The following is a 26,380-nucleotide window of genomic DNA, read 5'->3' as shown; positions in this document are numbered from 1 at the left end:
TCCTTGCACTTGTATAATTAAAAATGGCCATGACGGAGGAGAATCACATTCAGCTGTGACCTTGCACACACTCCATTTTTACAACCAACTCATAAAGCTGAGGATCTGGGAAGTAAGGTGGAGTTATAATGGAAACACTGATTTATAACTGCAACAGGGATTTTGGGATAAGTATTATATATGGCCCATTCATCTCGAGGGATGGTGGTAAGCAGTGGCAGTGATAATCTATGAGTTGTGCCTGGATCTGCAACTTCTTTCATGGCTTATTTGTCCAATATTGGTGCATGCGTGGCACCACCCCAGGCACGCGAAGCATGCGCAGTGCTGCCCCCACCCGGCCCGGCAGCCCCGGGCGGCACCCCCTACAATGGGGCACCCCGGGCGGTAGCCCGGCTGGCCCGTACCTTGGGCCAGCTCTGCCTTGCTCCACTTGTTAGTTCACCAAAATGCCATTGTGCTGAAATCTCTTTCATCTTTGCTGTATTCAGTTGGTTCAAACCCAGAATGATCAGGCATCAGCAGGGTCACACTTCTCCATGGTGCATTCTGTCTCTTCCAAACAGAGTAAAGGAGCTGATGCTTATCAGTTACCTGTTTACACAGCTACATTCTTACATCCTAGTCTATACCTTTAAAAAAGGACAACTGTCTAGAGTTTACTTAAATAATGGATGTTAACAGAATACATCTCTAGCAAATAAATTGTCAGCCACATCTTGGCTTAGGTTTTTTATGTGCACTGAATGGTTTATATCAGGGGTCTCCAAACTTTTCAGCCCGAGGGCCGCATTAACTATCAAACAGCAGTTCGGGGGCCAACTACACACTTGAGGTCCAAATAAAAAACAATCAAAACATGGATGTTGTTTTTAATTATTTATTTAATATTATTTTATTCAGTTATTATTTAATAACACATTGATACACTACACATGAACACCTGTATTAGTGTGAATGGTGAAATTGTTTCCTGGATGCCAAAATTGTTTCCGTAGACAAAAAGGTCTCCACGGGCCGGATGAGAGGGCCTTGCGGGCCGCATCCGGCCCGCGGCCCGTAGTTTGGAGACCCCTGGTTTATATGAATAATTATGAATAAATACTAAGGATTGGAAGGAGGTTCCTGTTGTGCTGCTTGCTCTAAAGGTTTTGAGAGAGTGAACATCACCTCCATGAAAGTCACTGAAGGTACTCAAGTTTGGGAGACTGCTACCTTCAGAAATATTAAAAGTAAACAGGAGGTAAGGTTACTTATAGTTGGAAGAGAAGGAGGACACGCAGCACAGAAAACATATAGATATAAAATAACTGGCTGCTTAAGGCAGCATTTATTTGTCTCTGCACATGTAAAAGACCAACAATTCCTTAAAAGTCTCAGAGGGGTATCCGTTTTAGTCTGTAACTTTAAACAATGAGTTGTCCTGTGGCACCTTAGAAACTAACAAATATAGATAGATAGATAGATAGATAGATAGATAGATAGATAGATAGATAGATAGATAGATAGATAGATAGATAGATTGTATTATGAGTTTCATCTCATCTGAAAAAATGGGTTTTGATCACAAAAGTTCATGATTCTCTCCCTCTCTCTCTCTCTCTCTCTCTCGATAATCTCTAAAAGTATCATGGAACTACTCGATCTTTTTGAAACTCCTTAAAAGGTGTTCTGGGAAAAAAGTCCTAGAATTAAAAAGTGCAATTGCAAACCTGCTGAGGAATCAATAATTGTGTGTTACCATTTGTATGGGCCCTGGTAACCTGACACAAAGCCCTTTGTAGTCAAAAGGAAACATCTCACAGACAAGTGGAACTAAATGGAAGAACGGATGGCTACCTCCAGGTATTGCCACTCCCCTCAAAATTGGAGACTTGGGAAAAAGGGGGAAAGTATAAGTGTAGTTTAAGCAATGTTTCTAGCAGGGAAAGTCCCCCAGTGACCATTCTTTAACTCTGCTGCTCTTGCAATGAAGTGCAAACATCCAAAGCTGGGCTAACCTAATTGTGCAAGGGGCAGCAACTCCCTCCCCTGCCTGAGCAGCCCTGTCTACTGGTGCCACAAGTGGCTTCCTCCCCACCTTTGTAACATTGCAACCTATGAGGAAAAAAGTGCTACAGGAGCACCCAGCCCTGCTATTGGACCTCCCAGATACACCTCTGCATTCCTATTGGTAGAGAAAAGAAGGGGGGGAAGAAGAGTGAACTATCTTTTCAATCATGCTAGAAATGTAGCCGTGTTAGTCTGGGGTAGTTGAAGCAAAATGCAGGACAATGTAGCACTTTAAAGACTAACAAGATGGTTTATTAGATGATGAGCTTTCGTGGGCCAGACCCACTTCCTCAGATCAAATAGTGGAAGAAAGTAGTCACAACCATATATACCAAAGGATACAATTAAAAAAAATGAACAAATATGAAAAGGACAAATCACATTGCAGAACAGAAGGGGGATGCGGGGGGGGGGGGGGGGGAGGGGGAGGGGGAAGAAGGAAGGTAAGTGTCTGTGAATTGATGATATAAAAGGTAGGGAGAGTGGGATGTTTGTGAGTTAATGGTATTACAGGTGATAATTGGGGAAACTGTCTTGGTAATGGGTGAGATAATTCAAATTCTTGTTAAGTCCTTGTTGGCAAGTGTCGAATTTTAACATGAATGACAGTTCAGAGGATTCCCTTTCAAGTGCAGATGTAAAAGGTCTTTGTAGCAGAATGCAGGTGGCTAAGTCATTTAGAGAGTGTCCTTTCTGGTTAAAGTGGCAAGAAACTGTTTTCTCTTTGTGATCTTGTCTGATATCTGTTTTGTGGGCATTAATCCTTTGGCGAAGTGTCTGAGATGTTTGTCCAATGTACATAGCAGACGGACACTTTCGGCACATGATAGCATAGATTATATTTCTGGATGCGCAGGAATATGTGTTCTTGATCTTATAACTCACTTGGTTAGGTCCAATAATGGCATCAGCAGAATGAATATGTGGTCATCAATTCACAGACACTTACCTTCCTTCCTCCCCCCCCCCGCATCCCCCTTCTGTTCTGCAATGTGATTTGTCCTTTTCATATTTGTTCATTTTTTTTAATTGTATCCTTTGGTATATATGGTTGTGACTACTTTCTTCCACTATTTGATCTGAGGAAGTGGGTCTGGCCCACGAAAGCTCATCATCTAATAAACCATCTTGTTAGTCTTTAAAGTGCTACATTGTCCTGCATTTTGCTTCATCTTTTCAATCAGTGAGGCTGAGCCTGAAGAGGAACAACACCATAGGTAGCTTGTGGCTGGCTGGTGAGGGGAGAAGAGTAAGCCACTGGTAGCAACCAAGCACCATGACTGCTCACCTTTGTGTTCTGCATTTGCTGCTGCAGTTCTGTTCTTGCTTGGTCCTGCTGTGAGGGCAGGGGACTGGACTTGATAGCCTCTTGAGGTCCCTTCCAGTTCTGGTGTGCTATTGTTCTAAGAATGACTTAACCCAGCTGCTCCGGATTTCAGCCAGGAGCCAAACTTCAGTAGCATAGGCAGGGGCCCTTTTGTTGTGCTTGGGGAGCCTGCATTCCTTTCACTCTGGTGAGTGAATGAGAGAGGAGAGGAGAGGAGAGGAGAGGAGTACACAAAGCTGCCTGCATTCTTCCCATTTCTGGCTGGAGGGGAGGTGGGGGTGTTTTTCTGTGGTAGGAAACCAGCCCCCCTAAATGGCACCCGTGCACTCATGTCACAAATGGTGAAGACTCCATCACCATGGGCATGTCTACACAGCTGGGCTATAGCCAAAATAAGCTATGCAACTTCAGCTATGGCAACGTCCCTTACGCCTCCTAAAATGAGAGTTATGGGAGGTGGAGTAAGAAGTCCTCCAGCTCCACACTGTTACAACATGATGTTGAAATAACAGCTTGTCGTGTAGCCGCAGACTGTGTTATTTCGGAAAGTTATTCCGAAATAACACCACTGTATCGACATACCCCATGGCTACGTCTACACTGGCATCCTTTTCCGGAAATGCTTATAACGGAACAGTTTTCTGTTATAAGTATTTCCGGAAAAAGCGCATCTACATTGGCAGGATGCTTTTCCGGAAAAGCACTTTTTCTGGAAAAGCGTCCGTGCCAATGTAGACGCGCATTTCCGCAAAAAAGCCCCGATCGTCATTTTCGCGATCGGGGCTTTTTTGCGGAAAAGAAATCTGTGCTGTCTACACTGGCCCTTTTCCGGAACAGTTTTCCGGAAAAGGACTTTTGCCCGAACGGGAGCAGCATAGTTTTTCCGGAAAAGCACTGATGATTTTACAGTAGATCGTCAGTGCTTTTCCGGAAATTCAAGGGGCCAGTGTAGACAGCTGGCAAGTTATTCCGGAAAAGCGGCTGCTTTTCCAGAATAAGTGGCCAGTGTAGACACAGCCCATGAATTAAATGTAAACAGCTTCAGAGGGGTAGCTGAGTTAGCCTGTGAAAATGTCCACGAACCATTTGAAACCGCTGTCCTATACACTGATTTTTTTTTTACGATCACATTGCACGTTTCTTGTGCACCGTTTTCAGCCTGCAATCCCCATTCCAATTCGTTCACAATTTGCAACAGCCTGGAGCTCCCCGGTCTCTAGCTAATCTCAGGAACGTCTGCTCCGGCGAAATACTTCGGGAGCTGCACAAATCTGCCAAGTCACGCTGACGCTGAAGCCATCGCATCGGGAAGGGAGGAGCCAGTGAGTTTCCTTTCTCTTTTCCCTGCCCAGCCTGTTCCCTCGCGAGATCCGGGAGAGTATAAAGCCAGGTACAGAGCGGTGCCTTGCGGCTGCTGTAATTGACTTAATCTGCACTTGATCGCTTTGTGGGCGCGTTAAGTGGCGTTTGAGGCTCCTACCGGTCCAGTAAGTGCGCTTCGGTGTCAGATGGATACATCTGCTCGTAACAACATTTATGGCATAGCGTGTTTTATCTACAGGACGGATTTGGGGGGTTAGGTTGTTTCTTGTTAAGCTTAACCTTGTCTCTCCTCCCTACAAAGCAAAATGCAGGACAATGTAGCACTTTAAAGACTAACAAGATGGTTTATTAGATGATGAGCTTTCGTGGGCCAGACCCACTTCTTCAGATCAAATAGATCACTATTTGATCTGAGGAAGTGGGTCTGGCCCACGAAAGCTCATCATCTAATAAACCATCTTGTTAGTCTTTAAAGTGCTACATTGTCCTGCATTTTGCTTCAACTACCCCAGACTAACACGGCTACATTTCTATCACTCCCTACAAAGGAGAGGATTTCTATACAAAGGTACGGATTCGAGCTGTGTGATCCTGCCTAATGCTGCTTGTAACTGGGTGTCTGGGTAAAAGTTTTCTTACTGTTTATTTTCTTAAATGGGGCTCTGTAACTTGGAGGGCGACAGAGCTCTTTGTGTTCTATGCTGGGCTTGAATTGCCTGCCTGGTTTCCAACCGCTTAAAAATAGCGTAATTGTTCTGTGCCGTGCCTTTTGATAGTTGAAGAGTATGGTGAACTAATTTTTCAGCCAGGAACATCTCTTGCCTTAGGGGGGAAAGGGGAAAATGAAGAGACTCTACCTAGAACAATCTACAAATATGCTCAAAAGTTTCAGAGGGGTAGCTGTTAGTCTGTAACTAAAACTTAAAAAAACCCCGAAAAACCTAGTCCTGCAGCATCTTGGAGACTAACAAAAAATGTAACTCATGATACCAGCTACATTTTGGGTTTGTCTCTAAGGTGCTGAAAATATGTTATTAGCAAAGCCTCTGGCTGGGAAGCTGCTTCTGAATGGGTCCTCAAAACAAATGGTGCCCCTAATACGCTACTTTTTCTCACTACAAAGTGCCGGAGCGTTAAGCGTGCCAGTTGTGGGAATTCATACAAAGATTGTGATGCAGGCTGCTGATTTGTTCCTACGCAAGAAGGGGAAACAAAGACTCTTGGTAGCCCTGAAATGGCATGCTACTGGCCCCTGATATGAAACTGAGTTCCTTTGGCTGCATATACCAATATCCTAGCAGCGTATTAATCTTTTAATGCCAGAAGTTTAGCAAAGAAATCTGGTTTGGACCTGTTGGGTTCTGGGAAATCTGGTTTGGATAGGGTTTCTCTCTAAGCTGATGTGTGGGAATTAACCCTATGTTGAGCTAGGACTAATGCCATGCTAGTTCTCCTTGGGCTGAGTTCTTTAGTGTGGGAGAGCAGGCCCTGGAGCAAGGTTCAGACAGCCATGTTAAGCAAAGCTAATTCAATGGCCTCATAACTGTGACCTCTTAGTCTGAATGGCAGAACAGAAGTGATTGGTGTTCAGCAAATTATAACAGGGTAATGCCACAGTTGTGATTAGTATCAGTGCTACTTTCCTTCTCTCCATCCCCCAATTATAGTAGAAGGGCTGGCTGGATGTTTTCTGGAATGCTCTCACGCCTGCTTTGAACTTGTTTTCAGGGGACACTGCGGGACCCAATTGTTTCATCTGGCTTTTGAAAATACAGGGGGATGTGAAGAATAACTAAGAACTGTATTTGTCATTTTTTAAATCACAGATAGGCGTCTCAAAGCAAAACTCTGCAGCTGGTGTATAAACTGAAAGGAAATAGCACGGTATTTAGCCCTGGGTGTTTTTCACCACACTATATTCAGGAAATGCTGTTAAAATAGTTTTCTGTGGTTAGTTGTCATGTGTTGCGATACCAGACCATGGCGGAGACTTCAAAGTAGAAACTGCTGTAGGGAGAATCAAAAGTCTTTTCACTTGTTAATTCTCCACAACTGTTGTCTAACAAACCTTGTACAAACCCTTGCCAATTTCTTAAATAAATTCTACCTAGTTGAAGCAGCTTGATTTTTGTGCATAGAGCTTTAAATGTGTACCCTTACATTTGTTGATGATTTTAAGAGCTTTGTGCCTGTGTATCTGGTTCTGCAACACAGCCACCTCCCTTAGCTTGTGCAAGGGCAACAATGTTTCTTTTGTTCAATCTTAAATAGTCTTGAAGAAGCGTATACTGTACTGTTGAGAGAGCACACTCAATCTCAAATTTGCTAATTCAGCACTACAATAAAATAACTGACTTTGTAAAAACTGGTACAAACTGTTAATTCAGATCTAAGCTGTTAGAGTAAAATGTACATGCATGGTGTTGTAAATGTTTGTTCCTAAAAGTTTCCTGTTTCCTTTTCTCTTGGTGCCCCCCCTTCATTAACAAGTAAAATTAAAGCTTTTAAACTTACAGTATCCAAGATTGGTATGGTGTAATTCAAGGAAGGACATAAGTATTTGCTAGTATGCGTAGGAAGAATATCTGTTATCAAACCAATAGCATGGTGGAATGCTCAAGGTCTTAAACTGCATGTATCTGAAGATGAAACAGCCAGTAGCTTCCTTGTGTGAGTTGGTTCTGCTAACTCGTCTGAGTCATGATGCATAATAATATAATGGCAGAAGGCCAGTTTCCTTTCAAACCTTGAATTTTGCAGTGGGATTCTAGGTGGATTCTGTTTATATGCACGATAAACATTTAAATTACTTAGGGCAGAAAGGCGAAAGAAGGAATGTATCTAGTCCATGGAATCTTAGGTTGTATGAACACAGTTTCTTGGTATCTTGAGTAGTTTAGTCTGGATGTGTGGATTGCATCTGACATCTTTCCTAAACAGACTGTGTATGTCTGTGAGGTAAGCTACAAAACTGATAGCAACAGTCACTGCTTGAAATGTCTGTAGCCAATCCTGAGCTCATGGTTTAAATATATGGTTTAGCGTAGCTGTGATACCTAGGCACCAGAGTGTTTGGCAGACTAAACTTGCTTGCTGAACTCACTGACTGAAGTTTTGAGTCAAACTCTAGTGGGGATTTTTACGGCAATAGTGCCAGTTGCTCCTTGAGTTGACAATGTCTAGGAAGCTACATTGTCTAACATGTCTCTAATATTCTAGCCCATCTCAAGATGTCTGCAGGAAATGCATATATTGGGAAACCAGCCCCTTACTTCAAAGCCACAGCTGTGATGCCAGATGGGCAGTTCAAAGACATCAGCCTCTCTGATTATATAGGTAAGTCCGAATACTTAGTCTACTGTGCACTACGCTCTTTTGTATGGCAGGAGACAACCTTAGATCAACCAGGAGATCTTGCATGATCTAAAAATAAAAAATATTGTATAAAGTGGAAACTAGGTCACATTACAAAGGATGAATATAAGCAAACAACACAGGTATGCAGGGGCAAGATTAGAAAGGCAAAGGCACAAAATGAGCTAAATCTAGCTAGAGAAATAAAGGGGAAACAAGATTTTCTATAAATATATTCAAAGCAAGAGGAAGACCAAGGACAGGGTAGGCCCATTGCTCAATGAAGAGGGAGAAATAACAGGAAACTTGGAAATGGCAGAGATGCTTAATGACTTCTTTCTTCTTGGTGAAAACCAAAACATTGATGGTGACGGGATGCCTAACATAGTGAATACATGTGGAATTGGAGTAAGATTAGAAGTTAAAATAAAAAAGGTTAAACATTATTTAGACAATTTGGATGTCTTGCAAGTCACCAGGGTGTGATAAAATGCATCCTAGAATACTAAAAGGTGCTGAGAGGAAGTATCTGAACCTTTAGTTTTCAACTTTGAAAAATCATGGAAACTGGGAGAGATTCCAGAAGACTAGAAAAGGACAAATATAGTGCCCATCTATAAAAAAGGAAATACAAATGACCAGGAAGCTATAGACTAGTTAAGTTAACTTTGCCAGGGAAGATAATGGAGTAAGTAGTTAAGGAATCCATCTGGAAGATGACAAGCTGATAGGTAACAGCCAGCATGAATGTATACAGAGCAAATCATGTCAAACCAATCTGATAGCTTTCTTTGATTGGATAAACTTAAAACAATAAATAGTCTAGTAGCACCTTGAAGACTAACAAAACATGTAGATGGTATTTGATGGTACAGCCTACTTCTTCAGATGAGAGGAGTATTAGAAGTCCAGATCCAAGACTAAATGCTTCAAAGACATAAGTGGGGTTTCGGAGGGGTCTGTTTTGGGTCCAGTTCTGTTCAATATCTTAGTCAATGATTTAGATGATGGCATAGAGTACAATTATTAAGTTTGCAGATGATACAAAGCTGGGCGGGGGGGCTACAAGTGTTTTGGAGGATAGAGTAAATTCAAATGATCTGGACAAACTAGAGAAATGGTCTGAGGGTAAATAGGATGACGTTAAAGACAAATGCAAAGTACTCCACTTAGGGGAGGAACTGATTGTTCCTTCCTACAGAATCGGAAGTGATTGTCGAGGAAGGAGTACTGCTGAAAGGATTTAGGGGTCATAGCGGACTGCAAGTTAAACATGAGTCAACAGTGGGACACTGTTTGGGGGTGGGGGCGGAAGCAAACATGATTCTGGGATGTGTTAACAGGAATGTTGTGAGCAAGACCCAGAATTCATTCTTCTGCTCTACTCTGCACTGATTAGTCCTCAATTGGAGTATTGTGTCCAGTTCTGGGTACCACATTTCAAGAAAGGTGTGGAGAAACTGAAAAAGGTCCAGAGAAGCGCAACAAACTATTCAAGGTCTAGAAAACAGGAGCTATGAAGCAAGGCTGAAGGAATTGAGGGTTCTTCAGTTTAGAAAACAAGACCAAGAGGGGACACGATAGTGGTTTTCAAGTATCTAGAAGGGTGTTACAAGGCGGAGGGAGAAATTGTTCTCCTTGGCCTTTGATAATAGGATAATAAGCAATGGGCTTAAATTGCAGCAAGGGAGGTTTAGGTTGGACATTAGGAAACCCTTCCTATCAGGGTGGCTAACCACTGGAATAAATTGCCTAGGGAGGTGGTGGAATTGCCATCCTTGAAGAAACTTGGATGTTTATCCAACCTGCTCTTATCAGGGATGATCTAGTGCCTGGTCCTGCCATGAGGGCAGGGGACTGGACTTGATGGCCTCTTGAGGTCCCTTCCAGTTCTAGGATTCTATGACTTCATCTCACTCCCCTGGTCAATCAACACCAGGTGAATAGCACAGCTGAAGTCAACATACTTCCGCAGTGTTTTCCATATGGTAAGGTCAGCAGGAGCTGTGCTCCTGTTGACTTTAGCTACTCTTCTCATCCTGGTGGAGTACCCAAATGGACAATGCTTGGTGGTCAATTTATTGGGTGTAAGCCAGTGTTTCTCAAGTGGTCCATGAAATCACTTTGAGAAACCTGGTAACTGGCCACTCGGGGGGGGGGGGGGGGGGGGGGGGGGGGGGGGGGGGGGGGGGGGGGAGTTTACTGGCACTGTGGCCATGTAGCCTCACTGCTCCCTTTGGCTGCAGACAGCAAACCAGAGCCAATGGGAGCTGAGAGGCACCATGGCACCAGTAAATAAACACACCAGAGTGGCCAGTTTGAGAAACCTGTTAAGTGGTTTTGTGGACCGCTTTGGGAAACACTGGTCTAAGTAAAAGTTGATGGTAGGGATGTCAATAGTTAACTGGTGGGCCTGACCTGGCCAGAGCAACTTGCCATGCCACAGGCTGGGGGCCACTCCGGTCTGGCCCCACTTAAGCAGTTAACTGGTTAGCCATTATGTTTAACTAAACAGGATTTTACCTCCCTAGTTGGTGGTCATCCTTTAAATTACCCACTTATAACATACATGTGCAATAGTTTGGTTAAATCCAGAGCTGGCATAGTAGGGTTATTGCTAGTACAGGTCAGGCTTCATTTACAAAGCTGTGAGGAATCTGGCAATATTAGCCCTTTTTCTTGATTGTAGCAAATGCTGCAGATCCCAAACTTTAAGGTTAAATTTTTAGAATAACATCCAAGTCCTTCATGGTATATCTAACAATATATTAAGGATATTAATTATCAGAAGATTTACCTGGCATTGCTTGGGTCCTTAATGGAAACAAGTTTTTGTTTTTCCTTCATTTAAATCATTATTTTGGGGCACGGTTCATTCATTATGCAGATTGCCCCACAGAGGAGAGGACAACCTCAGCCCTCTCTCCAGCAGCATGGAGCCAGGTGGGAAGTACTTCTCCAGTACCACTGCAGCTCCAGTGGGCACAGCTTGGGGAAGCATGCCTGTGCCCCGGCTGGGAGACAGACACACACACTCTGAAATATATAGTTGATAGCTTTCCCGTTTTCCACTCTTGCCCCCTTGTACTCCAGTGGGGTTATAGCTGTCCTGATCCCTTGCTGGCCTCCCACCCCCTGCCTCCATGGTCATTCTGCAGTATAACTCTCTCCTGCCAGACCCTTTTTTCTCCTAAAATGGAAAAGATCTAATTACACGCACATCCCATTGTCCTGGCACAACCAAACCCTGACCTTGCTTTTAAATTTTTTATAACCGGAAGCTGCATACGAAGTTTGTGGTCCTAGCTCTTACCATTTAGGAGTTCTTAAACAGACTCTCGGACACACTTCTTAAATTCATAAGAAATAATATAGTACGATCTACTATGGAACTGAACATTTCATAACCAGAAAATACATACAGCTTCTAGATGGAGGTTAACGGTATACCTAAAGCAAATGACCTCCTGGTCTAAAGGAGAAACAGCCTGTTTCTAAGTAACTGTAACACACAGGGTGTCTCATTGTGCATGTTTGTACTTTTGAGACTAATGTAACTACCCAAGGAAGTCTAATGTACCCAAAGACTAACTTGTGTGTGTTTTTGTTGTTTTTTCCTAGGAAAATATGTTGTGTTCTTCTTCTATCCCCTTGACTTCACCTTTGTTTGTCCAACTGAAATTATTGCCTTCAGTGACAGGGCTGATGAGTTTAAGAAACTTAACTGTCAAGTAATTGGAGCTTCTGTTGACTCTCACTTCTGTCACCTTGCCTGGTAAGAATCTGAGGTTTATAATTTTAAATTAATTGCTATACTGGTTTTGAGTTGAAACTAAATGACATATTGGGTGTCTTCCATCTTTCATGCTTGTGACTTTTATGCTAGGTTTTCTTCTACATGGATCATTTGTTTCTAAGGTTACTATCTTCTGCTATATTCATATCTACAGCAATGCTGGCAAGCAGAATGTTACTAACAGAAATGTTCTGTTGAGATCAATCCCAGTAAATAAAGCAATATTCTTGGGTCAGAAGCCAATCTCATCTACTGCAGTTACCTTCTTACCCCAAGTCATTAACTATGTAGTTAATTGTGATATTCTGCAAAAAAGTGTTTTCCACCCCAAAAGTGTTCACTGCACTCATGTAAATTCCGCGCCCCCCCCCCCCCCCCCCCCAAAACTATGTACTCTCCTCTCAAGATTTCCTCTTCCTTTTCAGGGTCAATACTCCTAAAAAACAGGGTGGATTGGGTAACATGAACATTCCACTGGTTTCTGATACAAAACGCACCATTGCTAAAGAGTATGGCGTATTAAAAGAAGATGAAGGTATTGCATACAGGTAAGGCTCCTGGCAGAATATCATCATGACTTTTGTGATCCACAGATTACTTCAAACAGAAGAGAAATGTCTGGAATTTGTTTGTGTAGCTTTTTTAACTTGCATGGACTTGGGAGATCTTGCAAACTAAAAGTTGTTCGTTTAGCTTTTTTGCTGCCCTGCACACAATTTCAATATGCTTTCTTTCTCAGACATGTCTGATGGGTTTGGATGCCAAAGGCCCCCTTTCTCAAATGCGGGGACTTGCCTTGGTTTCTTTCCTTAGCTAAAAGTTACTTTCCTAATGTCACTACAGGGCAGTGTACTGGCTAGCTGCCACTCATCACTATGGAAACATTCAGTGAAGCACTCTCTAATCCCCAAAGTGCACAAGACTTGCCAGGATAGCTATAAAAACTAACCTAATTAGAGTAATAGCTAGTTAGGCATGTGTGTGAACTTCCTGTACACACACGCCTCATGACTACATTTTAGGCTAAGGAACTGGAGATCTAACACATTTAGAAAATTGACATTCAAAGTATATGGTAAGGCTAGAAGACCGCCACATTCTTTGTGGCCTTAAGCAACAGGTAGGGACTTTTTTTGTGTGTGTGTGTGGGGGGGGGGGGGGAGAACTGACCTGCAGAAAAATCAGTGGGAGGAGCTGCACACATGTGAAAAGCACCCAAAAAAATAACCCTTTCACATTCTCCACTCTCCACATTCCTCTTGCACACCAGAGCCTAGGGTGGCCCAGCCTAGTAGCCATGGTGGGACTAGGGAGGGCAGCTGGAATGTCAGTGCTCCTCTCCAATCTTGGGGGTGGGCCTTAAGCCTTGGGGGCTGGACCCAGAAAAGCCAGGGGCCGTATCTCACCCATGGGCCTCTGTTCACCCCTGCAAACCATTCAGAGCTTTAACTCGAGTCTTTATTTCAGTGGCCTCACCTCTGATGATCAGCAGGTATTTGATTGCACTAATGTAACTTTGAAAGGAAACTGGGCTATGGCTTCATTTGGTCAGACATGAGTGTTCTGTTTATCCTTATGAAAGGAACTTCCTTGTCTTTGCTGCCTTCCCCTATTCCCTCTCCGCTCCCCCATATGGATCCTTAGGCAAGGAAGGCTCTACTTTCCTGGGTATGTTCCATATGGCAATGGGAGTTGTAAATGATCTCCAGATGAGAACTTGTTCTCCTGTTTCCTCTAGCTGGTGTTGAAGATGAGCATACAATGTAGCATTGTGGGAGAAATCCTTGTTTGACTATTATGTGCAGTGGATAGTATTATGGTCAGAAGCTTTTTGAGAAACTCAGTTACTTAGTGTTACACTTTAAAAAAACAAAAACTTGCAGTGCTCCTGTGTGTGTGTATTTTTTCAAAGTTCATTCTCTGTCCTGCATTGCATTCAAAACTGCTTTATCTGCTTTTTTGCAGAGGCCTGTTCATCATCGATGATAAGGGAATCTTGCGTCAAATCACCATCAATGATCTCCCTGTTGGCCGTTCAGTTGATGAAACTCTCAGATTAGTCCAGGCTTTCCAGTTTACGGATAAACATGGTGAAGGTAAGCTCTCGAATCAGTTGACCTGAGGCATATAAAATTACCCTCTCTTCCTCCTGTGAAGAGAAATAGCCTTATCAACTGAAAGCAATGTCACTTAGTCAGGGTTTTGGTAAACTTGGGGCACTTGGATGTTTTTGGATAAAGCGTTGTGTAAAAACTTAGTTGGAAGTAACTTCAAGATGCACCTCAAAACAAATCTTACTTTCTAAAAGTCCTCTTCTTAGCTATAAAAATGCAACAATATTCTTACACCCCCCCTACTGTAGTTAATCTATAAAGCATTGCTTCATCTAGTATATAATCACTTAGAAATAAGTCTGATTCTAGCATTGGGCACTTACTGGCTGTGTCTACACTGGGCCACTTATTCCGGAAAATCAGCTGCTTTTCCGGAATAAGCTGCGAGCTGTCTACACTGGCCCTTGAATTTCCGGAAAAGCAACGATGCTCTACTGTACAAAATCAGCCGCTATTCCGGAAAAACTATTCTGCTCCCGCTCGGGCATAAGTCCTTATTCCTGAACACTGTTCCGGAAAAGGGCCAGTGTAGACAGCCCAGTCTTTTCCGGGGAAAAAAGCCCCGATCGCGAAAATGGCGATCGGGGCTCTTTTCCGGAAAAGCGCGTCTACATTGGCCACAGACGCTTTTCCGCAAAAAGGGCTTTTTCCGGAAAAGCAGCCTGCCAATATAGACGCTCCTTTTCCGGAAAAACTGAAAACGGAATAGTATTCCATTTTAAGCATTTCCGGAAATTCATGCCAGTGTAGACACAGCCACTGAGTAATATCAAGCAAAGTCAGTAGTTAGCAATTGCTTGATCTAGTTCAGTGGCTTACGCCTTCTAACATTTGAACAAACGTACTGCTAACCAGTGGCTGTACAATTTGTCCTCCCGGGATGAAGTAGACGTATTGATGAAAATACAGTTAAGACATACTGATGAAAAGTACTATGCAAGACATGGGTGATACTGGAGTGGTCCTTAAGTTCCTGCAGTGGCTGCATTTCCCACTGGGTTTTGTAGGACACCCTATAGAAAGGCTTGGGGAGATGGTGCATGGCAGCTCTCCATGCCTCTGCCTCTTCCCCTCCTTGTAGTCATGGGGCAAGTCAAATTAGGAAGGTCAGAAGAGCAACTGGCTAGCAGCTCAAGGCTTTCTTGTATTCAGTCCACAGGTTCTGTGGTGTTGGAGGTTGGAATCTGTTGCACTGATATAAACCCACTGAAGAACTGCTAATAAAAACTTGCCATTCTGGGAGATAATTACATGATACTCAAGACTATTGAGTTCTTTCCAACCAAACAATTGCTACTTAATGTCATATGCTATTAATTATGGATGGGGTTAATCATTTACCTCACACTTTCCATTACAAGATGTGAGCTTAAATGGCATAGCATTAACGTTAGCTACCCATTCTGCAACTTTCATTCCAGGTGTCCCCCTCAGGCTGAATCTTTGTCTTAAAGATTCTCCTCTAAATATGTCCGAACACAATTAGGGAAAACTACTGTTGCCCATAGTAAATTCCTCCAATCATTTAAAATCACTAGTGCCTTTATGCTTTAGGGCAGAAACACTGGCAGGTTGAGTCTGCCCTGGTTTAAGGTATGTTGCCTTTTCACTAGAACAGCCACATTTTGAGTGGATTGCTAAGCTAGAAGGCTCTGAAATCAGTTGCTATAGGCTCAGATGCTTATTGTTGAAGTCTCCAAAAATTCTGCCTGTCCTGGGCATGTGCCATTGCAGCGCAGTTTGTGCTGACCAGGCTGTGTCTGCATCTCCAGAAACTGAGCCGTACTTCCGCTGCACGTGCTCCTCCTAGCCCCTGTGGACTAGTGGAGCCAGGCACTAGAACTGAGCAGGAAGACTGTCCTATGTACTCACTAGCCCTCTGGTGGTACCCAGGCCATGAAAAAAGAAGCAGCCTGTACTGGAACTTTGGGGGAGGGGAGAGAAGCAGAGGAACAGAGCCAAAATGAGGACAAAGATGTAAAGTCACTAGAGTAGCAATTCTAACTGGTGTCCATGAAGGAACTCTGTGAGGGTCCATGAGCCCCACTGATCATCTTCCCCCATCCTTCCAGTGTCTCCTGGGGCCCAGAGCTAAGGTAGGTTCCCTACGTGTCCTGTTTTGGTGTGGTTCTTGGAAGCAGCTGTCCAGTCCCTGGGATGGCTTGTAGGCATAGGGCTGCCCCTGCAGCAGCTCAGCTGCTCCCATTGGACAGGAATAGCAACTGGTGGGAGCTGCAGGGGCTGTGCCTGTCGGTGTGAGGGCAGCACGTAGAGCCTCTGGCTGCCCATGCACCTAAGTTGGGGTAACTTGACAGCTGCTTCTAGGTCATTGTAAGTAGGTCCCACACTCCCTCCTGTGTCCCAAACCACTTATCCCTCGCCCCACCCCAGATGCCTGCATCCTCAGCAGAATCACATCCTAGTGAAAGTGAGTAAGGGTGCAGGAGAACAGGATAGAAGGAGGGGGGACTGAATGAGTAGGGGCAAGCCTTCTGACAAGGTGGGGCAAAGGGGCCCCAAAAAAGTAAATCAAAATGAGGGTCCTAAGCTTGTTAACGTTTAACTGCATTAGAGTACGTTCCCCTCCCAGGATTCCTGAATCAGCAAATAGCTATAAACGCATTCAAAAGTTAGGAAATGTCAGAATTAAGGTTGTCCATAGCTTCCTTGGGCACTGATAACTGAAGTACAAAATAGAAGTAAATTAAATCAAACAAAGGTGAATAGGAGTGACAGTTGCTTATTGCTGTAATCATATTGTGTATTTGTAGTGTTCATGTGAAATGCTGGCGCACACTGTTCTCTGGGGGGGGACGGACAAAAAAAACCTGTCTTACAGAAACTTCTAATAACTTGTCTTTCAGTTTGCCCAGCTGGCTGGAAACCTGGGAGTGAAACAATCAAACCTGATGTTCAGAAGAGCAAAGAATTCTTCTCAAAGCAGAAGTAAATTTGTACTGTCTGTGCTCTACTGTGTTAATCTGAGGATAGTCGTGTCTGAATCCTGGATAAGAACAGTGTCAAGTGTGTTTTGTATTTTTTTGGTTAACTTTCTGGCTATTTAAAGATTGTATACTGTAAGTTAGGAGAAATCTTGTCAAATAGCTGACTTGGTGTCAACCATCCTCTGTACTAGTTTTACTGACCAGTACTTTCATATGAATCCTACTGATGAAACTCTTGTGCACCACGCCCTTTTGACTTCAGTGACTATGGCAGTGTAAGCAGTTGGGTCAGTGTTGCAAATAGAACAGCTGTCTGACATTTTGCAGCGTTATTAAACTTGTGGAAATAAATAGTGTATTGTTTTCTCTACACTTCAGCAGTGACTGAGGGATGTGAAGTAACTCTGGAACATAACCTTAGGTTTGGTCAATAGTGCAAATGATGAGACTCTTTTAAATTAAATTTGTCTCTGTTCCAATCCCTTGTTTCCCCACTTCGGGCTCATCTCATTCTTTAAACCTATCGAGCCCTTTCTTAAGTTTCATTTTGGTTCCCTTGCACAGTCAAGTCTAAGTCAAGTAAGCACACTTTCCCCTTGAGTCAGAATAGTTAACTTCTTAATGTATTTGTAGACAAGAATGTTTCTGGTATTCATGAGAAAAGATCCTGGTATACATGAGGAGATCACTTCTTGACTGCAGTGTCTGGGAGGGGAGTGGGGATATGTGTAATGTAACAATCCATATATTTGTCCACATGGATTTCATTCTTAGTCATTGACAAGGAATTGGTTTTTAGATACGGGTATAAGATTCTTACTAAAATCATCTGATGTGGAAAAAATTACTAACCCTACCTTTTTTGTTAATGGATCTTGTGAAAGTTGACTCAGCTCTACTGAGCTGCCCGACAATTTGGAAATTTGCAGGGTCTGCTGCTCTTTGAGGAATGTCCCTGATGAATACTAGTGTAATGAGCTCTAATGCCTAGACATAAACATGTTCATTCTACAGTAGGATGATAGCCACATTACTATGTACATATCACTGACCATTAATTTCAAGGTGTCAATCCAGCTGTCTTCAAATAGCTTTCTCCAAGTGTAACTGTACATGTTTCAGATGTTTTTACTGTATCAAAGCAAAGAGATTCTTCTGCGCAGGTGGAATGCTGAAATGCCTATGGGCAGAACCTTGGGATAAGTTATGAAAGAAACAGAGCAGAGCAAAGCCACAGAGCACGCGCCGCTGCCCGCATGTTCCGCCGCTTTGCTTCCTCTCCCTGGTCTGCTGGAGACCAGGGAGAGGGAGGGCCCCGTTCGTAACTGCGGAGCCGACGTAAGGCGTAACTCGGGGACTGCCTGTATTATCAGCCGATTTGTTGTTTAAGTTTTTCCTGTTACAGACTGGTTTGGCTGTCCCTTTGAAACATATCTACCAATAGCCTCTTCCCCTCCCCCCTTCCCTTATTTATTTTTGGTTCTGGACTTCCAACACTCCAGTCATCTGAAGAAGTGGACTGTGCCCATGAAAGCTCATGATCCCATCTACATGTTTTGTTGGTCTTTAAAGTGCTACTAGCCTATTTGTTGTTTTTCCTGTTACAGACTCTCGGCAACCCCTCTGATACTTCATAAAGGCTCACTCCTGCAAGCCAAATAAACCCATGTGCCCTGTTACAATCTTCAGCAACACAGTAATGAGATATTTCTAAAACAAATTTTAAACTAAGGTCCTGCAGACAATACAGTACATTCAGAAACAGAGGGGCTGGCAAATGCCTGTTTAATGGCTTCATTACTACTTGAATGGTTTTCACAGATTCTGTAATAAGATTGGCAGGTTTTTCACTTTTAAGTTAACTAGATCCTCTCTGGAGGAAGCAAAGCCACAAAATATGGACAGGAATTGGTAGGTAGCTGGACACTAAGATCCAGTTGTGCCCTAAATCTTAGTGTCCTATGCAACTGTGTATGGATTAGGAGGGCTCTGCTGTTCATGCTCATACACCCTCTTATCCCATGACAACTTACTTTGCTTAAGAGCCTTTGTTTCCCACTCTGCCCTCTCAATCAGTCCCCTTGAGAATCTCTCCCTAAAGTGGAGAGCTGAGACAAGAGATCAGAAATAGTCTTCCCCCAGATATGTAACTGGACACTCTCATGCCTGCTAACGGGTTCCATTCCTCAATCTGATCCTAGGGTCTGCTTTTCAGGAGAGAGATAAGAGGAGTCCCTTAAGAATTTCTCCTTTCATAAGGACTACCTCCATACACGGCCTTGCCCTAGAGCAGTGGATCTCAATGAGGGGCACATGTACTCCTGAGAGTACTCAGCACTGTTCCCTCTACTCTTTTCCAGCCATATGTGGGTTTTTTTTTTTCCAATCCATGTATAGAATTTTATGTGCACTGAGGCACAGGCAGTGGCAGGGTGGGTGTGTGTGTGTGTGCATGTAGCCGATAAGATTAACCGATAAGCCAAGGCTTATCAGTTAATCGTGTTGTGGACTACATGTTGCCATCCCTAATTAAAAACTAGCAAAGTCAGTACAAACTGAACTTTTATACAGTGCCCCATTTATACTGCTCTATATACAGAATCGTAGAAGAATAATCAGGATATTTTGGCCAAATAAAATTTCCAACAAAGACCTATTGTCTCAGTGTAAACAAGAAGACATGGCCACTATAATTATGAAAAGACGCTGGCGATGGATAGGTCATGTGTTACGAAGAGAAGACGGATCTATTACGAAAATTGCACTCCACTGGAAACCAGATGGGAAGAGAAAGAGAGGAAGACCAAAAACAACCTGGCGCCGAACAGTAGAACAAGAATTAAAAGACCATCATCACACTCGGGGAACAATAGGCGCTTTGGCCTGCAACCGACAGAAGTGGAAGGTCTTTGTTGCTGCCCTATGCGCTTGGCGTAACGGGCAGTGAGTAAGTATATACAGAACACCTGGTCATAACTCCATTTGGTCATACGTTGGAAATACCCTTATACGCACTGCCCATGCTGTTTGAAAAACTTGACGTACGTGGTTTTCAACTTGGGGTTAATGGGAGGTTGGGCGTAAGTCGGTGTGTTCATAAGTGGGGGAGTGGCTGTACAATGACATGGAAGTACAGTATATCTCAGTTGAGTTATAATTCTATGGTTAAAAATGCAATCCTATGCAACTTTTCAGGCATAGTGTGCTGGGCCACTTTGGCATGTTATGTCCGTGAGTAGTTTTGAAGTGAGGTGAAACTTGGGAGCGATGCAAGCCACAGCAGCATCCTGAAGGGGGCCAGCAGACTGGAAAGGTTGGCAAGCACAGCACTGGAGAGCAGAGGCGGGAGAAGGGCTTTAGGTTCAGGGAAAGGCTTTCAGGCGCCTCCCCTTCCCGCTTAGGAGCCGAGAACATCTCGGTCCCCAGCTGTTTGGCTAACTAAAGGGTTATTTTTTAATTAATCGAGCTTGCAAATCTCGGGGTTGGTTTGTTTTCTTAACGGGAAATTGCAGGGGGTGCATGGGCTCCAGCAGCAGAGGTTCCGCCTCCCTGCACTCCTCCCCTCACGCTGCGAGAAGGGGGAAGAGCCCGCGCTGTTTCCCGCCTTTTCTCTGCGGCGCGAGCGCCTCTCAGTCCCCCCGGGTCAACAGCCGTTCAAGAGCCGTTGGGAGCGGCTCGCGGGCGCGCGCCCTGCAGCGCGCAGGGGAAGGAAGGGAAGCGCTGCGCCTCCCTCCTTGCTGCTCTGCAGCGCTGCTGAGCCTGGGTGCATGGCCCCGGCAGAGTTACGGGCTGGGCTCCCCCGCCCAGCGGGGCTGTGTATGTTAATGAGCCATTTAACATTCACATGGCACTGTGGGGGGGCAGTTTGTGTGGTTTCATTCAATTGCAATTTCACTCAGATGCATTGGCATCCAGTTGCAACTTGCCACCCCCCTCCATTCAATCAAAACGTGAATTGCCCAATATTAGGGGAGGGGGCAGGATTTAATTCCATTTAAGTCTGGTTTTAGAGCTGCAGATTGCACTGATGCTCACATGAATGCTCGTTTTTTTCTGGAGCTTCAGGGGGTAGCAGAGTTAGTCTGTTACAGAAAAAAAACCAAATGGTCTGGTAGCACTTTATAGACTAAGAAAACATGTAGATGGGATCATGAGCTTTCCTGGGTACAGCCCACTTCTTCAGACGACCGGAGTTATGAGTAGGGGATATGAAAACTCAAAATAAATAGGAGAGGAGAAAGGAAGGGGGGAGAGAAAGAAAAAGGGAAAGGGGTGGAAGACAGAGCATCATTAAGTAACTGGAAAATGGGTACGGATTTGTTTTGATGAGGTTAAAAGGGTTTTTTTTTTAGTGACCGTGTTGTTTTGGGTGAAGTTGCTGTTGTTTTTTGAATGTCAAAACCTGTATTGAATGTCAGACATTACAATCCAGCAAATCTCAATTAAAAACTCCACTTCTAATTAAAAAAAACAACCACCCAAAACAGGTCAGCCCTAAACAACTCACATTCCCACAAGTGAAATTAAACCTGTATCAACATTGAAACAAAATATGCAATGTTCTAATTCTAATTTCTTGCCTGAAGCAGGAGGAAAAGTGTTTTGTAGTCCCAGTATGTGTAGTAGGTTTGTTATTTGAAGCAATGGGATGCACCTGGCACTTGGGAGCGTTTGGTGATGGTGAAATTTATGTTAGTCCTTAGACTGTTCCAGGAGGAGGTTGTTTCACATAGGGAGAGGGGAGTTCAAGCCCATGAGAAAGCAAAGACAAGCTTTTTACCCTTAGGCTATGTGTACACTACAAGGTTTTTGTGCAAAAACAAATCGGCAGAGCGTCCACACCTCAAGCGCGTTTTGCGCAAAAAATCCAAACCAAACCAGTACATTGACAGGACAGAGGGCTTTTGCCCGTATAGTTATTCCTCTCCCCATGAGGAATTAACTCCTTTTTGCGCTACAGCTCTTGTGCAAAAAGGCATGTGTGGATGCTCTGCAAGGGTTTCTTGGGCAAAAAGAGATGATCAGAAAAAGCACAGATGCTCTGGTAGCCATTCTGTTAACGGCAATCAGAACTTTCTTGTGCAAGAGTATCCATGCAGTGTGGATGCTCTCTTGCGCAAAAGCACATAACTTTTGAGGTGTGGACATGCTTTTGTGCAAGTTTTTGTGGAAGAGAACCACCGGAGAGTGTGTACTACTCCCTCAGCCTCTGAGGGTGGCCACTATGCCTTACTATACCCCTGAAAAACTGTTTTTGTTGTTGTTTTTTAAACTCTGTGCCTGTTATTGTTAGGGATGTAAGTGACTAGTCGACTAGTCGCTTGCTGGCTCTGTTACAGAGGTACCAAGGGGGGGTACCAAGAGCCGGTGCTGGGGGGAGCCAGCTTAAAAGATGGCTCCGCCCCAGCACCATCTATACAGAGGGCAGGGCAGGCAGAGGTGCAGCGGGGAACCCACGCTAGCGGGACTGAAGTGGTCCCGCTGGCATGGGGTTCCCACTTCCGTGCCTCTCCCTTTGAAATGTTCAAGAGCCGTGGCGGCTCTTGTACATTTCAAAGGGAGAGGCTCAGCAGTGGGGGATCCCGCGCCTCTCTCTTTGAAATGTACATTTCAAAGGGAGAGGCTCAGCAGTGGGGGATCCCGCGCCTCTCCCTTTGAACTGTACAAAAGTCCTGGGCAGCTCTTGTACATTTCAAAGGCAGAGGCACAGCAGAGTGCCCCCCTTATTGACTTATCGAGTAGTCGATGGAAATTCCAATTAATCGACATTTAACATCCCTAGTTGTCATACCTTGCCTGCATTCCAACTCCTTTCATCTTTCACATGCAAAAACTGTTTGCTTCAGATGTGTAAATATTTTCAGTGTGTTAAACACAATGGTCAGTTCTCGGTTAAGCATCTCAAGCTCCCCAACAAATTCACTATCATGTTGCTTACACTAAAGTACACTCAATACTCAGGACGACTATTTAGACATTTCTAAATTTCATTAACTTAAACAAAATATAGTGATAAATAAGTTACAAAAAGCAAAATACAGATGAATAGAATAGCATTAACATTTAATTAATTATATTCAACACAAAGTTTTCAACATGGGCAAAGGGATAACAACTCGATCAATAAACCAAAGCCTGATCACAAAGTGGTAAATTTATCTAAATCCGTTGTATATTATTCCAGTTGAGTGGTCTGAATTAGTAACGGCTCTTTAATATGAGCCATTATTACCATTATATTTCAGTTTTATGGCAATCAACAAATAGAAGGAGCATTTGTAACAGTTCAATCAGAAGTAACTCCGAAGTAAAAAATGTAGAATTTAAATAAATACTCATAATCCCACGACCACACGATTAGTAACAGTCAAATTGCTCTCTGACATATGCAAATATATATTAATATAACTATAACCTCAAATATGCAGAATGATTCCAAGGTGCTTCTAGTGTCTCCTGAAGCTCACCAGAAAGAATATCTAGAATTATTTTGTAACAGTCAACTACAGCCACTAAACCTGTCCTTGTTTTTCTTGTGGAGAATCAATGAAGGGCCTAAGGCAGAAGACAAGGCAAACAATAGTTTGTGATCTCGGCCTACACCAAGTATGCAAAAAACTGACCAAGAACTTATTTGCAATTCCAATCTTAAGCACTATGAACTTAAAAGAAATTAGTGTTATAATAAATGCCCGTAAAGCAAATTATATTAACAGCATTCACTTACGGGCTCTGCTAAACTACGTGCTTCAGTATGTTACTGTCTCAAATGTTACTTGAGGTGAGTATCATTTCAACAATTAGTGTTAATCTTCATTACTGAAGATTAATGGTCAGCTTGGGAACGACTTGGGATGTTTCCCAAATGAATGGCTGGGGAAGACAGGTATAGGAAGGTAAAGTAATTTGTCTTGTGCAGGAAAGCTGATGGCAGAACACTGTGATTAGAACTTGGGAGTCCCTGTCTCCCACCCCCAGACTTTGTCCACCTGGGCTGTTCAACCTGAGCCCTGAAATTGGCAGGGCTCCTCATTATGACTATGCCTTTGACACACACTTGAATCTAATCCTCCTCTTCAATATGAGTAAGGATTTGATTTGTAACCAGGTGACTGTAGGCAAAGCTCACAATCACTGAACTAAAATGACTGATAAAGCAGACACTGCTGGGAAGTAGAAGGATCCAACTCTTCTAGGCTGCGTGAAGAAGGGCAGAGAAGCATTGAAGCGTCTAGCACTGCCATGAGAGGACCTAGGGTGAGCAGAAGATCCTGACTGTGGATGTTAAGTAGCAAGTAAATGGCTAATCATGTAATCAATACAATTTGTATCAACTACACGATTAGTTGATAAGGGGAGGTGCTCTGTCCCAGCTCACACCAGGTCCAGGAGCTATCCCTACTGCAGCTCTGCAGTTTAAATGTAGTAGGAGCCAGGCGCACAGGCAGCCCAGCTCCTACTACATTTAAACTATAGAGCTACACCAGGGGTAGGTCTTGGACCCAATGCAAGTTGGGACTGAGCAGTCCGAACTCGCGTCGGGTCCGGGACTGCTGCAGCTCTGCATTTTAAGTTGGCTCCCCACCAGCACTGGCTCCTGCTCCTCCCCTTGCTGCCTCTGTATCAGAGGTAGCAAGGAGGGGGGAGGGTAAACAAGTAGTCGAGTAGTGAACTCAACTAGTTGCTTATATCCCTAATCCTGACAGAATACATTAAATATCGGCTGTGCATGACCTGGGTGGAAGGCCTCAGAAAGAAGAGTAACACAGAAGCAAGATGAGCTGGAAAGACAGAGAACTTTCTGATCCAAGCAACCTAGCAGGTGAGCATGCTGACTGCTCTATTTAGAATAAAACTCATTCTGATCTATGACAAAGTTTTCTACTGAGGACAACTTAGGCCTTGGGCTCCAAACAGCAAGCAGTACAGAACTACAGAACAAATTACAAACTAGGGGCTTGACTCTGCAAGGTGTAGGTTACTTCCATGTTCCTTCTTACGTCAACAAAAGGCGAAGGTGGTCAGCACACCTTGAAGGATTGAGCCCAAGAAGTTAGCAGCCTTTCAAGTTGCATCATTAATTGTGAATTTACCATACAAGATTCTGGCCTCATAAATGATTTCTAGCTAAATCAGTCCCTGAAAGACATCTTACCTAGTGATCCAAGTCATTGGTGAACATTGTCAGTCCACCAAAAGCCCAGCCCCCCAGAGCCAACCCTAACTCCTAGAGCCCCCCACCCCTCCACTGCCAGGCACTGACCCGAGTCTCCTACAGCTGACCCAAGTCCCCTACAGCCAACCCACCCTGTGCTTGCCTCCCATCCTCAGAGTCCCCCAGTGTCAGCCCCCCATCCCAAACATCTCAGTGCCAGCCCCCATCCCTTAAAGCCCCCCCCCACCAGGCCCCCAGTGCCAGTCTCCTGTTTCTAGAGCCCCACTGCAACCAATCCCCGCCTAGAATCTCCCCCAGTGCCAGTCCCCAATATTAGCCCCATCCCCAGAGCCCTCCAGTGCCAGCCCTGCCCCAATAGCCCCCCACTGCTAGCTCAGCCTCAAGAGCACCCCAGCACTAGCCCTGCTCCTGAAGTCCCCAGTGCCTCCCCCCCCCACCTAGCTCTGCAGAAGAGCAGTTTGCTGCGTGGCGGGGGGGCCACACAGCGCAGGGTCCCCTCCCAGCGGCGGAAAAGCGCTTCCCAGCACGGCAGGAGGGTTGTGCGGAGCAGCTCTGTATGGCCCTCTCACCGTGTAGCGAAGCGCTCTTCCATGGCTGGAAGGAGACCCTGCTCCTGCCTGGTGCCGGTTGACTGAGAGGCAGGGCAGATCATGCCTTTCCTAACAGCTAGGGGGAGAGCAGTGTACCCCAGCCCCCAGAGCCTCCATGGTCCAGCAGCCAGAGGTCCACAGCCCAACAGCGGCCTGGTGGTTGGGAACTGCTGATCTAACACCTCTGATCACTGTAAGAGAAAGATCAGAAAAAAAATCAAAATCTCTCCTTTTCAGCAGGTTTACTCTACTTTTATCAGCACTTCACCTATGATCAGCTTTGCAGATTTACCTTCTCATTCACTTTTCCATCTCAGCTTTTTCCCCTCTCACACAATGTGGCAGTAGCAAAAACCTGAAAAGCTTGAACTTTAGCTTAACTTGATCTTGATTGAAAAGCCCATTCTGCACAGACACAGCACAATTGCTTTAGCATCATTTGACCGTGTCAAGTTACAGCTGAAACACGATCCGAACATCAGACTAAGCGTGTAGAACGGTCTACATCAGTGTTTAGTGTTTTGGTCTGTTTGTGATGGGGGGAGTGGCAGTAAGAGGGGTTTTCAATCAAGTTAAACCAGCTACTTTTCCTAGTTTGAGTGAAAGAGACTAGATTTGAAAATAAGTGTCTTTTAAAACATTCAATCCTCTGAGAGACTGCATCTCAGAATAAAAAGTGTTTGAAAAAGTCTGTCCTCCCCCC

General features: G+C 44.2%; 2 protein-coding genes across 2 annotated transcripts in view; one reads left to right on the top strand and one right to left on the bottom strand.

The window, feature by feature from the left end:
• The first annotated feature begins 4,709 nt into the window (after window positions 1–4,709).
• PRDX1 (peroxiredoxin 1) lies at window positions 4,710–17,262 on the top strand. Its single transcript, XM_006117318.5, has 6 exons — window positions 4,710–4,866; window positions 7,922–8,038; window positions 11,678–11,831; window positions 12,278–12,400; window positions 13,818–13,948; window positions 16,831–17,262. Exons 2-6 carry the CDS (start codon window positions 7,933–7,935, stop codon window positions 16,914–16,916), a joined length of 600 nt encoding a protein of 199 aa, XP_006117380.2. The 5' UTR covers window positions 4,710–4,866; window positions 7,922–7,932; the 3' UTR covers window positions 16,917–17,262.
• MMACHC (metabolism of cobalamin associated C) overlaps window positions 13,864–26,380 on the bottom strand; it is a 21,580-nt gene continuing 9,063 nt past the window's right edge. Inside the window, exon 5 of the transcript XR_012905826.2 lies at window positions 13,864–14,001. The gene's annotated coding sequence lies outside the window, so the exon portion shown is untranslated. The remainder of the gene's footprint in view (window positions 14,002–26,380) is intronic.

The sequence above is a fragment of the Pelodiscus sinensis genome, chromosome 9, assembly GCF_052426305.1.
Source record: "Pelodiscus sinensis isolate ZL-2025 chromosome 9, ASM5242630v1, whole genome shotgun sequence".
Classification (NCBI taxonomy): Eukaryota; Metazoa; Chordata; order Testudines; family Trionychidae; genus Pelodiscus; species Pelodiscus sinensis.
The sequence above is the reverse complement of the archived record's forward strand: the minus strand, read 5'-3'. Positions and strand labels throughout refer to the sequence as shown.

Excerpts from the sequence above, each read along its gene's own strand:
- PRDX1 (XM_006117318.5), top strand. The coding sequence starts at position 7,933 with ATGTCTGCAGGAAATGCATATATTGGGAAACCAGCCCCTTACTTCAAA. Across the intron at positions 8,039-11,677 it reads CAGCCTCTCTGATTATATAG|GAAAATATGTTGTGTTCTTC; the intron begins GTAAGTCCGAAT and ends GTTTTTTCCTAG. Across the intron at positions 13,949-16,830 it reads TACGGATAAACATGGTGAAG|TTTGCCCAGCTGGCTGGAAA; the intron begins GTAAGCTCTCGA and ends CTTGTCTTTCAG.